The sequence below is a fragment of the Coturnix japonica genome, chromosome 4, assembly GCF_054131305.1.
Source record: "Coturnix japonica strain WE chromosome 4, WE-NBRP24, whole genome shotgun sequence".
Classification (NCBI taxonomy): Eukaryota; Metazoa; Chordata; class Aves; order Galliformes; family Phasianidae; genus Coturnix; species Coturnix japonica.
In genome coordinates, this window is record NC_140666.1 from 4,345,683 (window position 1) to 4,361,943 (window position 16,261).

At 55.1% G+C, this 16,261-nt stretch overlaps 1 protein-coding gene across 1 annotated transcript in view; it reads right to left on the reverse strand.

The window, feature by feature from the left end:
• The window catches only part of LOC146760911 (uncharacterized), a 96,265-nt gene that overhangs the window by 11,857 nt on the left and 68,147 nt on the right, over nt 1–16,261 (reverse strand). Inside the window, exon 3 of the mRNA XM_085545964.1 lies at nt 12,096–12,232. Within this exon, the coding sequence (XP_085402090.1) occupies nt 12,096–12,232 (137 nt within the window). The remainder of the gene's footprint in view (nt 1–12,095; nt 12,233–16,261) is intronic.

Below are 16,261 nucleotides of genomic sequence, written 5' to 3' on the forward strand. Positions count from 1 at the left end.
AGGAGCTGTTGTGGTGCACATGTGGGTCAGATCTATAGGGCAGGAGCTGCTGTGGGGCTGATTGGCGTCAGATCTATGGGGCAGGAGCTGCTCTGCGGCATATGTGGGTCAGATCTATGGGGCAGGAGCTGCTGTGGGGCAGATATGGTTCATATCTATGGGCAAGGAGCTGCTGTGGTACAGATCTATGGGGCAGAAGATGCAGTGGGGCAGATGTGCATCAGATCTATGGGGCAGGAGCTGCTGTGTGGCTGATGTGGTTCAGATCTATGGGGCAGGAGCTCATGTGGGGCTGATATGGGTCAGATCTACGGAGCAGGAGCAGCTTTGGTGCAGATGAGAGTCAGATCTATGGGGCAGTAGCTGCTGTGGGTCAGATCTATGGGGCAGGAGCAACTGTGGAGATGATGTGGGTCAGAACTATGTGGTAGGAGATGATGTGAGACAATGTGGGTCAGATCTATGTGGCAGGAGCTGCTGTGGAGCTAATGCGGGTCCGATCTATGGGGCAGCAGCTGCTGTAGGGCTGATTGTGGTCAGATCTATTGGGCAGGAGGTGCTCTGGGGCATATGTGTGTCAGATCTATGGGGCAGGAGCTGCTGTGGGGCACATGTGGGTCAGATATACGGGGCAGGAGTTGCTGTGGGGTAGATGTGGTTCAGATCTATGGGGCAGGTGCTGCTATGGGGCATATATGGGTGAGATATATGGGGCAGGAGCTGCTACGGGGATGATTGCGCTAAGATCAATAGGGCAGGAGCTGCTGTGAGGCAGATGTGGGTCAGATTTATTGGGAAGGATCTGCTGTGGGGTAGAGGTGGGTCAGATCAATGGGGCAGAAGCTGCTGTGGGGCAGAGGTGGGTCTGATCTATTGGGCAGGAGATGCTGTGGGGCTGATGTGGGTCAGATCTACGGAGCAGGAGCTTCTCTGGGGCACATGTGGTTCAGGTCTGTGGGGCAGGTGCTGCTGTGGGGAAGATGTGGGTCAGATCTATGGGGCAGGAGCTGATGTGGGTCAGATCTGTGGGACAGGAGCTGCTATGGGGCAGATGTAGGTCAGATCTATTGGTCAGGAACTGCTGTGGAGCTGATGTGGGTCAGATCTATGGGGCAGGAGCTGCTGTGGTGCTGCTTGGCGTCAGATCTATGGACAGGAGCTGCTTTGGTGCACATGTGGGTCAGATCTATGGGGCAGGAGCTGCTGTGTGGCTGATATGGGTCAGATCTATGTGGCACGCGCTGCTGTGTGGTAGATGTGGGTCAGATCTATGGGGCAGGAATTGCTGTGTGGATGATGTGGCTCAGATCTATGGGGCAGGAATTGCTGTGTGGATGATGTGGCTCAGATCTATGGGGCAGGAGCTGCTGTGGGGCAGATGTGGGTCAGATCTATGGGGCAGGAGCTACAGTGGGGATGATTGCGGTAAGATCTATAGGGCAGGAGCTGCTGTGAGGCAGATGTGGGTCAGATCTATTGGGAAGGATCTGCTGTGGGGTAGAGGTGGGTCACATCAATGAGGCAGGAGCTGCTGTGGGCAGATGTGGGTCTGATCTATGGGGCAGAAGCTGCTGTGGGTCAGATCTATGGGGCAGGAGTTGCTGTGGGGCACATGTGGGTCGGATCTATGGGTCAGGAGCTGCTGTGGAGTAGATGTGGGTCAGATCTATGGTACAGAAGCAGCTTTGGGGATGATGTGGCTAAGATATATGGGGCAGGAGCTGCTATGGGGCAGATGTGGGTGAGATATATGGGGCAGGATCTGATCTGGGAATGATTGCGGTAAGATCTATAGGGCAGGAGCTGCTGTGGGGTAGAGGTGGGTCAGATCAATGGGGCAGGACCTATGTGGGGCAGAGGGGGTTCTTATTATTGGGCAGGAGCTGCTGTGGGGAACATGTGGGTCAGGTCTATAAGGCAGGTGCTGCTGTGGAGCTAATTGGGGTAAGATCTATGGGGCAGGAGCTGATGTGGGTCAGATCTATGGGGCAGGAGCTGCTGCGGGGCTGATGTGGGTCAGATCTATGGGGTAGAAGCTGCTATGGGGCACATGTGTATCAGATCTATGGGGCAGTAGCTGTTGTGGGGCACATGTGGGTAAGATCTATGGGCCTGGAGCTGCTGTGGGGCAGATGTAGGTCAGATCAATGGGTCAGGAGCTGCTGTGGAGCTGATATGGGTCAGATCTATGGGGCAGGATCTGCTGTGGGGCTGATTGGCATCAGATCTATGGGACAGGAGCTGCTGTGGTGCACATGTGGGTCAGATCTATGGGTCAGGAGATGATGTGGGGCACATGTGGGTCAGATCCAAGGGGGAGGCGCTGCTGTGGGGTATATGTAGGTCAGATCTATGGGGCAGGAGCTGCTGTGAGGCAGGTATGGTTCATATCGATGGGGCAGGAGATGTAGTGGGGCGGATGTGGATCAGATCTATGGGGCAGGAGCTGCTGTGGGTCTGATTTGGGTCAGATCTATGGGGCAGGAGCTGCTGTGGGTCAGATCTATGGGGCAGGAGCTGCTGTGGAGATGATGTGGGTCAGAACTATGTGGTAGGAGATGATGTGGGACAATGTGGGTCAGATCTATGGGGCAGGAACTGCTGTGTGGCTTCTAAGGGTCACATCTATGGGGCAGGAGCTGCTGTGGGGCACATGTGTTTCAGATCTATGGGGCAGGAGCTGCTGTGGAGCTGATGTGGGTCAGATCTATGGGGCAGGAGCTGCTGTAGGGCTGATTGGGGTCAGATCTATGGGGCAGGAGATGATGTGGGGCACATTTGTGTCAGATCTATGGGGCAGGAGTTGCTGTGGGGCACATGTGGGTCAGATCCAAGGGGGGAGGCGCTGCTGTGGGGTATATGTGGGTCAGATCTATGGGGCAGGAGCTGCTGTGGGGATGATGTGGCTCAGATCTATGGGGTAGGAGCTGCTATGGGGCAGATTTGGGTCAGGTATATGGGGCAGGAGCTGCTGTGGGGCTGATTGCGGTAAGATCTATAGGGCAGGAGCTGCTGTGAGGCAGATGTGGGTCAGATCTATTGGGAAAGATCTGCTGTGGGGTAGAGGTGGGTCAGATCTATGGGGCAGAAGCTGCTGTGGGGTAGATGTGGGTCAGATCTATGGGACAGGCGCTGCTGTGGAACAGAAGTGGGTCAGATTTAACGGGCAGGAGTAGCTGTTGGGGTGATGTGGGTCAGATCTATGGGGAGTAGCTGCTGTGGGGCAGATGTGGGTCAGATCTATGAGGCACGAGTTGCTGTGGGGCTGATGGGGGTCAGATCTATGGGGCAGGAGGTGCTGTGGGGCTGATGTGCTTCTGATCTGTTGGGCAGGAGCTGCTGTGGGGCGTATGTGTGTCAGATCTATGGGGGTGGAACTGCTGTGGGGCACTTGTAGGTCAATTCTTTGGGGCAGGAAATTCTGTGGGTCAGATGTGGGTCAGATCATAGGGGCAGGAAATTCTGTGGGGCAGATCTCTTGGACAGGATCTGCTGTGGGTCAGATCCATGGGGCAGGAGCTGCTGTGGGGTAGAGGTGGGTCAGATCTATGGTGCAGGTGCTTCTATGGGGCACATGTGTGTCAGGCCAATGGGGCAGGAGCTGCTGTGGGGCACATGTGGGTCAGATCTATGGGGCAGAAGGCTGCTGTGGTGAAGATGGTGGTCAGATCTATGGGGCAGAAGATGCTGTGGGGCTGATGGGGGTAACTTCTATTGGGCAGGAGCTGCTCTGGGGCATATGTGGGTCAGATCTATGGGGCAGGAGCTTCTGTGGGGTAGATGTGGGTCATATCTTTGGGACAGGAGTTGCTGTGGGTCAGATCTATGTGGCAATAGCTGCTGTGGGACTGATATGGGTCAGATCTATGGGGCAGGAGCTGCTGTGGGGCAGATTTGGGTCAGGTATATGGGGCAGGAGCTGATGTTTGCCTGCTGAGGTTCAGATATATGAGGCAGGAGCTGCTATGGGGCACATGTGTATCAGATATATGGGGTAGGAGCTGTTGTGGGGCACAAGGGGGTCAGATCTATGGGGCAGGAGATGCTCTGATGAAGATGTGGTTCAGATCTATGGGGCAGGAGCGGCTGTGAGGCTGATTGGTGTCAGAGCTATGTGGCAGGAGCTGTGTGGGGCACATGTGGGTTAGATCTATGGGGCAGGAGCTGCTCTGGGGCATATGTGGGTCAGATCTATGTGGCAGGAGCTGCTGTGGGGCAGATCTATGGGGCAGGAGCTACTGTGCAGATGATGTGGATCAGAACTATATGGTAGGAGATGCTGTGGGACAATGTGGGCTAGATCTATGGGGCAGGAGCTGATGTTTGCCTGCTGGGGTTCAGATATATGAGGCAGGAGCTGCTGTGGGGCACATGTGGATCGGATCTATGGGGCAGGAGCTGCTGTGGGGCTGATGTGGGCCAGATCTATGGGGCAGGATCTGCTGTCGGGTAGATATGGGTCAGATCTATGGGGCAGGAACTGCTGTGGGGGAGATGTGGATCTGATCTATTGGGCAGGAGCTGCTGTGGGGCTGATGTGGGTCAGATCTATGAGGCAGGAGCTGCTGTGGGGCACATGTGGATCAGACCTATGGGGCAGGAGCTTCTGTGGGGCTGATGTGGGTCAGAACTATGGGGCAGGAGCTTCTATGGGGCTGATGTGGGACATTTCTATGGGGCAGGAGATGCTGTGGGTCACATGTGCGTAAGATCTATGGTGCAGGCGCTGCTGTGGGGCAGATGTGGGTCAGATCTATGGGCAGTAGCTGCTGTGGGGCAGATGTGGGTCTGATCTATGGGGCAGGAGCTGCTCTGGATCACATGTGGGTCAGATATATGGGGCAGGAGCTGCTGTGGGGATGATTTGGGTCAGATCTATGGGGCATGTGCTGCTGTGTGTCAGATCTATGGGGAAGGAGCTGCTGTGGGACAGATCTATGGGACAGGAGAGTCTCTGGGGCTGATGTGGGTCACATCTATGGGGTAGGAGCTGCTGTGGGGTAGATGTGGGTCAGATCTATGGGGCAGGAGCCGCTTTGGGGCTTATGGGGGTTAGATCATTTCGGTAGGAGCTGCTGTGGGTCAGATATATGGGGCAGGAGATACAGTGGGGCAGTAGTGGGTCAGATCTATTGAGAAGGATCTGCTGTGGTGTAGATGTGGGTCAGATATATGGGGCAGGAGCTGCTGTGGGGCAGATGTGGGTCTCATCTATGGGGCAGGAGATGTTGTGGGTCAGATCTATGGGGCAGAAGCTGCTCTGGGACTGATTTGGGTAAGTTTTTTGGGAAAGGTGCTGCTTTGGGGCTGATGTGGGTCAGATCTATGGGGCAGGTGGTGCTGTTGGTCTCATTGGTGTAAGATCTATGGGGCAGGAGCTGCTGTGGGACTGATGTGGGTCAGATCTATTTGTCAGGAGCTTCTCTGTGGCACATGTGCGTCAGATCTATGGGGAGGGAGCAGCTGTGGGACTGATGGGGTTTAGATCAATTGAGCAGGAGCTGCTGTCGGTCAGAACTATGGGGCAGGAGCTGCTGTGAGGCAGAGGTGGGTCAGATCTATGGGGCACGAGCTGCTGTGGGTCAGATCTATGGGGCAGGAGCTGGTGTGGGACACATGTGGTTCAGATTTATGGGTAGGTGCTGCTGTGGGGCTCATGTGGGTCAGATCTATGGGGCAGGAGCTGCTGTGTGGCTGATATGGTTCAGATCAATGGGGCAGGAGCTGGTGTGGGGCTGATGTGGGTCAGATCTATGGGGCAGGAGCTGGTGTGGGGCAGATCTATGGGGCAGGCTCTGCTCTGGGGCACATCTGGGTAAGATCTATGGGGCAGGAGCTGCTGTGGGGTAGATGTGGGTCAGATCTATGGGGCAGGAGCTGCTGTGGGGCAGATGTAGGTCAGATCTATGGGGCAGAAGCTCTTGTGGGACTGATGAGGGTCAGACATCTAAGGCTGGAGCTGATCTGGGTCAGATCTATGTGTCAGGAGCTGATGTGGGTCAGATCTATGGGGCAGAAGCTGTTGTGTTGCAGATGAGGGTCAGATCTATGTGGCAGGAGCTGCTGTGGGGCTGATGTGGGTCAGATCTGTAGGGCAGGAGCTGCTGTGGGGTAGACGTGGGTAAGATCTATGGGGCAGGAGCTGCTGTCGGGCTGATTTGGGTCAGATCTATGGGGCAGGAGCTGCTGTGTGTCAGATATATGGGGCAGGAGAAGCTGTGGGTCAGATCTATGGGGCAGGAGCTGCTGTGGGGCACATGTGGTTCATATCTATTGGGAAGGAGCTGCTGTGGGGCAGATGTGGGTCATATCAATGGGGTAGCTGTTGCTGTGGGTTAGATCTATGGGGCAGAAGCTCCTTTCGGGCATATGTGAGTCAGATGTATAGCAATACCTGGCCCATAGATGTGACCCTCATCAGCCTCACAGCAGCTCCTGCCCCATAGATCTGACCAACATCAGCCCCACAGCAGCTCCTGCCCGATAGATCTGAACCACATCTGACCAACAGCAGCTCCTGCCCCATAGATCTGACTCACATATGCCCGACAGCAGCTTCTGCCCCATAGATCTAACCCACAGCATCTCCTTCCCCATTGAAATGACCCTCATCAGACCCACAGCTGCTCCAGCCCAATAGATATGACCCACATATACCCCTCAGCAGGTTATGCCCCATAGATCTGACCCACATGTGCCCCACAGCAACTCCTGCCCCATAGATCTGACCCACAGCAGCTCCTGCCCCATAGATCAGACCCACATCTGCCCCACAGCAACTCCTGCCCCATAGATCTGACCCACATGTGCACCACAGCAGCTCCTGCCCCATCGATCTGACCCACATGTGCCCCACAACAGCTCCTGCCCCATAGATCTGATACACATGTGCCCCGTAGCAGCTCCTGCCCCATAGATCTGACCCACAGCAACCCCACAGCAGCTCCTGCCCCGTAGATCTGACCCACAGCAGCTCCTGCCTCAATAGATCATACCCCAATTAGCCCCACAGCAGAACCTGTCCCATAGACCTGACCCACATGTGCCCCACAGCTGCTCCTGCTCCATAGATCTGACCCTCATCAGCCCCACAGCAGCTCCTGCCCAATAGATCAGTCCCACCTCTACCCCACAGCAGATCCTTCCCAATAGATCTGACCCACATCTGCCTCACAGCAGCTCCTGCCCTATAGATCTTTCCGCAATCAGCCCCACAGCATTTCCTGCCCCATAGATCTGACCCACATCTACCCCACAGCAACTCTGGCCCCATAGATCTGACCCACATGTGCCCCACAGCAGCTCCTGCCCCATAGATCTGACACACATATACCCCAGAGCTGGTCCTGCACAATAGATCTGACCAACATCTACCCCACAGCAGCTCCTGCCCCATAGATCTTACCAACATCAGCGCCATAGCATCTCCTGCCCCATAGATCTGACACACAGCAGCTCCTGCCCCATAGATCAGACCCACATCTGCACTACAGCAGCTCCTGCCCCATAGATCTCACTCACATGTGCCCCAGAGCAGATACTGCCCGATAGATCTGACCCAGAACTACCCCACAGCAGCTCCTGCCCCATAGATCTGACCCACATCTGCACTACAGCAGCTCCTGCCCCATACATCTGACTCACATATGCCCCACAGCTACTCCTGCCCCATAGATCTGACCAACATCTACCCCACAGCAGCTCCTGCCCCATAGATCTCACTCACATGTGCCCCAGAGCAGATCCTGCCCCATAGATCAGACCCACAACTACCCCACAGCAGCTCCTGCCCCATAGATCTGACCCAAATCAGCCCCACACCAGCTCCTGCCCCATAGATCTGACCCACATCAGCCCCACACCAGCACCTGCCCCATTGATCTGACCAACACCAGCCCCATAGCAGCTCCTGCCCCATAGATATGACACACACCTGCCCCACAGCAGCTCCTTCCCTATAGATCTGACCCACATAAGCCCCACAGCAGCACCTGTTCCGTAGATCTGACCCACATCAGCCCCACAGCAGCTCCTGCCCCATAGATATGACCCACCTCAGCCCCTGCCTCAGAGATCTTACCCACATGTGCCCCTTAGCAGCTCCTGCCCCATAGATCTGACCCACAGCAGCTCCTAACTCATAGATCTGACCCACATATGACCCACAGCAGATCCTGCCCCATAGATCTGACCCACAGCAGCTCCATAGCAGCACCTACCCCATAGATCTGACCCACATCTGCCCCACAGCATCTCCTGCCACATAGATCTACCGACATGTGCCCCACAACAGATCCTGCCCCAAAGATCTGATACCCATGTGCCCCACAACAGCTCCTGCCCAATAGATCTGACCCACATCGGCCCCACAGCAGCTCTTGTCTCATAGATCTTAACCACATCAGCACCACAGCAGCTCCTGCCCCACAGATCTGTCCCACATGAGCCCCACAGCAGCTCCTGCCCCATTGATCTGACTCACTTGTGCCCCACAGCAGCTCCAGTCCCATAGATCTGACCCACATCTGCCCCACAGGAGCTCCTGCCCTATAGATCTGATCCACATAAGCCCCACAGCAGCTCCTGTTCAATATGTCTCACCCACATCTGCCCCATAGCAGCTCCTGCCTCATAGATCTGAGCTACATCATCCCCACAGCAGCTCCTGCCCCATAGATATGACCCACAGCAGCCCCACAGCAGCTTATGTCCCATAGATATGACCCATATGTGCCCCACAGCAACTCCTGCCCCATAGATCTGACCCTCAGCAGCTCCTGCCCCATAGATCAGACCCACATCTGCCCCACAGAAACTCCTGCCTCATAGATCTGACCCACATGTGCCCCACAGCAGCTCCTGCCTTATAGATCTGACCCACATGTGCCCCACAGCAGCTCCTGCCCCTTAGATCTGTCCCACAGCAGTTCCTTCCTCATAGATCTGACCCTCATCATCCCCACAGCAGCTCCTGCCCCATTGATCTGACTCACATCTGCCCCACTGCAGCTCCTGCCCCATAGATCTGACCCACATCTGCCCCATAGCAGCTCCTGCCCCATATATCTGACCCATATCAGATCCACAGCAACGCCTGCCCCATAGATCCCAACCACATGAGCCCCACAGCAGCTCCTGTCCCACAGATCTGACCCACATAGGCCCCACAGCAGCTCCTGCCCCATAGGTCTGACCCACATCAGCCACACAGCAGCTCCCGCCCCACAGATCTGACCAACACCAGCCCCACAGCAGCTCCTGCCTCATAGATCCGACCCACATCTGCCCCTTAGGAGCTCCAACCCCATAGATCTGACCGACAGCTGCTCCTGCCACATAGATCTCACCCACATCTGCCCCAGAACAGCTCCCGCCCCATAGATCTGACCCACATCAGCCCCAAAGATGCTCCTGCCCCATAGATCAGACCCACATCAGCCACACAGCAGCTCCCGCCACATAGATCTGACCCACATCGGACCCACCACAGCTCTTGCCCCATAGATCAGACCCACATCTACCCCACAGCAGCTCCTGCCCCATATATCTTACCAACATCAGCGCCATAGCATCTCCTGCCCCATAGATCTGACACACATCACCCCCACAGCAGCTCCTGCCCCATAGATCTGACCCACGTCTTCCCCACAGCAGCTCCTGCCCCATAGATCTAGCCCCCATCAGACCCACAGCAGCTCCAGTCCCATAGATCTGACCCTCATCATCCCCACAACAGCTCCTGCCCCATAGATCTGACCCACATCTGCCCCACAGCAGCTCCTGCCTCATAGATCTGACCTACACACTACATCCGGATCTCACTACAGCCTCCCTTCAGGAAGTTAGAGAGAGCAATGAGGTCTCCCCTGAGCCTCCTCTTCTCCAGGCTGAACAATCCCAGCTCCCTCAGCCTCAACTCATACGGCCTGTGCTCCAGACCCCTCACCAGCTTTGTTGCCCTCCTCTGAACGCGTTCCGGGGCCTCCATGTCTTCCTTGCACTGAGGGGCCCAAAACTGAACACAGCACTCGAGCTGCGGCCTCATCAGTGCTGAGAACAGGGGGACAATCACCTCTCTGCTCCTGCTGGCAACACTGTTTCTGATGCAGGCCAGGATGCCCTTGGCCTTCTTAATATACAGCAAAGGAATCTCCTGAAAAGGAAACCAGAATATCTGGCAACATGAAACAAAGTTCTGATTCATAAAAGACTGGCAGCAAGGCCTGAATCTCTTGTGTAATCTGCTCTTGATTTATCCCATTAGCACTAGGTGGAATGCAGAAGCTTCCTGAGAAGTGATAATCAAAACCTAGTCCAATGCCTTTAAAAAAGCCTTTAAGAGATTACTCCTCCTTGGCTGTTTAAAATAAACTTAGGTAATACAAAATGTTGGAAAATTTTTGGACAGCTCCCCAGGGCCGGGCTTTGGAAGGCCGTATTGACGAGAGTCAATCAAGCTCCGGCTGCAGGCGTATATGTGTGTGCCAGTTCTTTAACACAGTAGAAATCACAACTTGCTGCGTGATCAAAATTCTGCATGTGCTACTCCTGAACCCCAATTACTTCCAACGGTGTTAAATTACCCCTTGATCTCAAAGCTGAACAAAACAACAAAATGCCACACCAATACTGAATACATAAAAACAAACAACTCCTTGGGCCTCAAGGGGAGGCTGATGCACAGGCCACGGCTGCCAGCGTGCAGCTGGGCTTCCCAGGGCAAACAGCAGCACACGGTGCATCAGAAGCTGAAAGAACCCTCAGGGAAGAGAGGCCAACTCAAGGGGCTGAGCACGGGACACCCTTCTTCCTGCCGGGCTGCTTCCCCTCCTCTGGTTTCTTTCTGTCAGTCCTCAGAGAGCAAGGAGATGCTCACAGCCTGTCACCAGCACTTACGGGTTGGCTGAAAGGCCACAGGTTGGGAAGACCAACAAGGAAACAGGGGAAAACCTGCACCATGTCAAGGGAGAGACGTGAAGCCGACCGCTTCATCGCCCTGTGATTGCCAGCCCGAGCGAGGGACGTTCTGACCAGCTACTGAAAGAGGCAGCACCAGGTTTAGAATGTTCGCTTCAATTTTATTGCGTACAAAAGGACTCGGCTTCTATTTATTACCCCGCCCACACCCCAAAATGAAGCCCCAGTGCCCAGGATTTCCGCTTAGCAATCAGTCACTCAGCCTCCAGTCAGACCCAAGGAGAAGCCAAACCCCAGGGCTACGTCACCTCCTCCCTCTCCAGTCCCAGCCAGCCCTATTTCAACCTAACCCTACACCAGGCCTGGACCTCAAGAGACACACCCTGAAGGAACGCAGCGTCTCCAGCTCTTGCCGTACACCAAGTCCTGCACAGGTGAAGCCCTCTTTGCTTCTAACGCAGCACAAGTCCTTCCTGTCCAGTTCACTTCCATCATCTCCACCGTCCATGACAGGGAAAGCACGGCTGTGCCGGTAAACTGGACTGTTCAGTCAGCAGCTTTTGGTGCCACCTCCGAGGAAGCGCTGCAGGTGGTTCTGCTGTCCTCTGCAGCTTCTTGCTCAGGCCATCATCGTTGCTTTCTGCTTTCCTTCTCGGCTTTCTTCCTCAGCTGAGCAGCGCTTGCCTTGCCTCAGCTTTCTTCACTCTCTCCCAGGTCTCAGTCCCCAGACTCTCCGAGTCCTACAAGAATCAATTCGGAAACGCTCAGGGAACCTTCTCAGCTAACAACTGGTTGGCGGCTCGCTTTGGGAGCTCAAGTCACCCTGCTGGGCACGTTGGGCTGCCAGAACTGGGAACCGCCTTCCTGACAGTCGGGCACACAAGAAACTCCACCCCTGTCTCGTTCCCCAAATCCCACACAAACCAGAGCCTAAAGCCCTTTCCTGCAAGGCGGTCCCTGCACGGGCGGGAGGACCCTGTGCCTGGCAGCTCATAGGGAGCAGCAGTAGCCACAGGATAAGACTGAGCTGGCACCTCCAGGCTGCTGGCAACAGTTACAGATGGTTCCCTCCCACCCAGTTGCCCGTGCCTTTCTCCTATCCCATGAGAGCACCACTTACTGCCTTTGGGAACTTGGAAACTGGCAGCATGATGGCCAGCACAGAGAAGCTGCAAAACGGCTCCGTAGAAGAGTCTGTGGCGCAGCATGTTCTTCATTAGCATGGGCTCAGGGATCTCAGGTGGCCAGAAATGCAGTTCAGCAGCCATAGCACAGACAGCCTGCTGCTCTACTGCTCTCTTATGGAGGCTGCCTGCTGTGAGGGGGGAAATGAGGCATCATTACTCTCAGGCACTGTGATGGAGTTACTTCCTGCTAGAAACATTTCCAGGCTGACTTAGAGAAGTGCTCTGAAGCTTGGTCACCTTGGGCTACCGACCCAAGAACAAAGAGGGACAACAAACTTGCATTTCAATTGCCCTTTAGCGCCTGCCTCGGAGAAGAGCCCTCAGCCTTCAGTATTGCTGCACTTACAGGTGAGGGGAAGAGAAGCAAGAGGACGGGTGGGTGTCAAAGAAGGGAAAATTTACCAGGCAAGAATAAACCTATCCCTGAGCTCCATCACACACATGTGAATACTGCCTTACTAATATGAACAATAACATCATTCACACAGCTAAATTTACTCACATTCACGTACCTGGTTGTGGACATGTTCGAGGCCTCGCTGCTGCTGTGCTCTTCAACGCCGGCCACAGCAATAAAGCGTGCAGAAAGCCCATCTGTTGCAGACAGAGGAGTGAGCCGTGCTTAACCAACACTGCTTCAGCGCACGCTTAAAGTAAGGCACACCTACCTTGCGCTGGCCATGCAGGAAGCTCGTGACGCAGCTCCAGACGGCTCTCCTGAGGCCCAGCTTCATTTCACGGCCACTCACGCTCTGCTGCTGGACATTCTGCAACGGAAAAGCCACCGGATGCAAATCCCATCCCTCGCAGATGGCATCAGACCTCCGCTCTCATGGCAGTCGCACTCACGGCTCCGGGGGAGAAAGCAGACGTGTGCTTACCGAGCGAGCGCTGTTTGCTGCCAGCTGCTGGTAGGAACCCACGCCTAACCCTACAGTACCAACAGTAACCTATGCCTAACTCTACTATGGGAACAACAATCTACTCCTAACACTAAAGAATGAAGAGGAACAAACTCCTAACAGGAAAACACCAACTACTAACACTAAACCTACTCCTAACCTACTCCTAACACTAAAAAATGAACAATAAGCAATGCCTAACTCAAAAACACAAACAATAACCTATGCCTAACTCAAAAACACTAACAACAACCTACACCTAACTCTAAAACTAAACTAAACCCAAAAACCAACTATAGAAACAGGGACTGGAACAAACAGGGTAAAGATGGGACTGGGGGCCCACAGAATGTGGCTGCAGAATAGGCCCAAAGGAGGAACAGATGTTACAAAAATGCCACCCAGCTAATGCAGGGGGCGGGGGCCGTGCAGCGGGTAAGGAGCTCAGCGCCTGGACCAGCCACGGTGGAGCTGTGACCATGCCAGCGCGGGGCCTGGCACGGTGGTGTGGTGCCAGGCCAGCTATGCCGCGGGCGGATCCACCTCCATGGGCTCCTCTGCATGTGGATCCACCTCCATGGGCTCCTCTGCAGGTGGATCCACCTCCATTCGCTCATCTGGAGGTGGATCCACCTCCATAGGCTCCACATGGGTGGTGGTCACGGGGCTGGTCCAGGCATGATGGAATATGGCTCTCTTACCCATCCTCTGCCTGGTGGTCATGGCGGGCCCCCTCCTCCTTCTCACTCCTAGGGCCCCCAGCTCCATCCTCCCGCCTGAAACAGGGAAAACTTCTACCCTAGCCCTCTTAGCTGCCGACATGGCTGCTAACTGCCACAGCTGTCAGAGGCGAGTGCGTTGCGCGCGGCAGCGGTGACCAAGGTGACGTGGAGAGGGTTCTAAAATGGCGGCCGCACTGCTGGCACTGGTGTTCCACATAGGATGATGAGGGGGCTGGTAATAGCAGGACAAGGGGAAACTGATTTAAGTTGAAAGAGGGAAGATTTAGGTTGGATGTTAGGGGGAAAGTTGTTTACTAGCAGAGTGGTTAGGCCCTGGAACGGGCTGCCCAGGGAGGTTGTGGATGCCCCGTCCTTGGGGGTGTTCAGGGCCAGGTTGGACAGGGCCCTGGGCAACCTGATCTAGTAAAGGTGTATGTTTGGTGGCCCTGCCAGGCAGGGGGGTTTGTTCTTCATGATCCATGAGGTCCCTTCCAACCTGGGTCATTCTGTGACTCTGTGATACTGGTGTGTGGCTGTTTGTCCCAGCGCGCTGACCTTTTGTCTTCAGGTTCACCAAAAAGACTGTAACTGATTTATGGAGGAGGCAAGTGATGGGTGCTACTGTGTGACAATCAACATCACTTTGTGGACATTTGAAAGCACCTTCCTCCAGAGCTGTTCACCTACAGAAGAGGGTGCTCAGAAGTGTTTACTGGCAGAAGATCTGGCAGCTGCCCCCCCCCCCAACAGGCCCCAGCCCGGCCTGAGCCACGTGACAGTGACAGGAATTGCTTCCTGCAGGCGGCGGAGAGCACTTCCGGGCCATGGCGGCCATGAGCGGGGCCGGGAGGAGCGGGCTCTGTGCTGCGAACGGGGTCGGGCCTCGGTGTGGGGGCACGGAGGGGCTGTCGGGGGAGGAGCTCGCGGCGCTGCCGGCACCCAGAGGCGGCTCCCGGGCGGCTCCACGGTCTCGCTGTGCTGCGGAGTCACCCGGCCGGCCCCAAAAGCCTGGAGGCAGAGCCTGAGCCGGCCCCGGCCCGGATCGTGTGGTGTGGCTCCGACCGTGCTGGGCTGTGCGGCACCAAGAGGAAGACGGCCGTTCGTTTGCCGGCCGCTCGCTGGCTGTATGATCCGGGTGGCGCCGAGGCCCGGTTAAGAAACGGCGTGGATGAAGGTTTGTACGGATGGAGTGGGTCTGGATTGCAGTGAGCGGGACGAGTCCGGGCTGCGGTTTGGCGTGGTTGTGTTGGTTGCTTTGAAGGGCTGCCGTCATAGGGCGGAGGGAGGGAGAGGGAGAGGGAGGGATGAACAGGGAAGCAGAAAACAGATGCTCTGCTGGAATTCAGAATAAAGGGGGGCTAAAAGGGGAATAGTTAAAGGTAGTTTACAGAAAATGATTTAGTTAGAATAACAAGGAATGGAGACAGTGGGTCTGGAAGAGCAGGAAGGATGAAGATTAAGGAGTGAGAACTCCCTGAGACACCTGGTGAGAAGGGGATTAGGTGTTGCAACTCCTCTTTTGATATTTGCATCTCCCTGACAAGATGGGCGATAACAAGAGGGGGTCTGCATGATAAAGAATGTGTATTAGAATTAAGGGATGCATGTTAGAATTACGGGAAATCATTGACTATGCATGAGGTGTACCTATATATGTATCACGGTTTTACAAGTTGGTGTGCAAGTTTGGAGGAGCTATCCCCCTTGAACCCAGCGCTGGAATAAAACATACCTGCTGTATAACCCATCTCTGGATTATAGAGTTTGATTCCGCAAGTCAGGGAGCTTTGAACAGTGCGGGCAGTCAGGAGCACGTCGCGTTTCTGCCTGCTGTGTTGGCGCTGCCGTAAGTCTTTGGGTCCCCAGGGAGGCTCTCCCTGGGGGTGTCCCGATTGGAAGGCAGGATTCAATCCCGCCGCAGCCCGTCCATGGCAGGCAGACGCTTCTCTCCTCTGCTCATGGGACTCAGCAGTGCCAGGGGTTTCACAGCGCGTGTTGCAGTGGCTGGCAGCCTCCGTGTGTTTTTCTGTTGCAAACAGGATCCCATGGTGGAGCCGAACTAGAAGCAGACGTTGGTGTCTTGTGGCAGGAGCAAGGGCAGTGGAAGCGCTGTCCAATGCCGGGCGGTGGTGACTGCCATGAGAGCAGGGGTCTGATACCATCTGTGAGGGATGGGATTTGCATCCGGTGGCTTTTCCGTTGCAGAATGTCCAGCAGCAGAGCGTGAGTGGCCGTGAAATGAAGCTGGGCCTCAGGAGAGCCGTCTGGAGCTGCGTCACGAGCACCTTGTGTGTGTGCTGGCCATCATGCTGCCAGTTTCCAAGTTCCCAGAGGCAGTAAGTGGTGCTCTCATGGGCTGAGAGAAAGGCACGGGCAACTGGCTGGGAGGGAACTGTCAAATACAAGATACGAAATACTAAAGTATTGATGCTACAGATAAAGCTCAGTTTGCATTTTTGTTAGAGTCTGTGACAACAAATACAGTGTCCCTGAAGAAATGGCTTTTTTGGCCATTAAAAGACAAAATGCAATC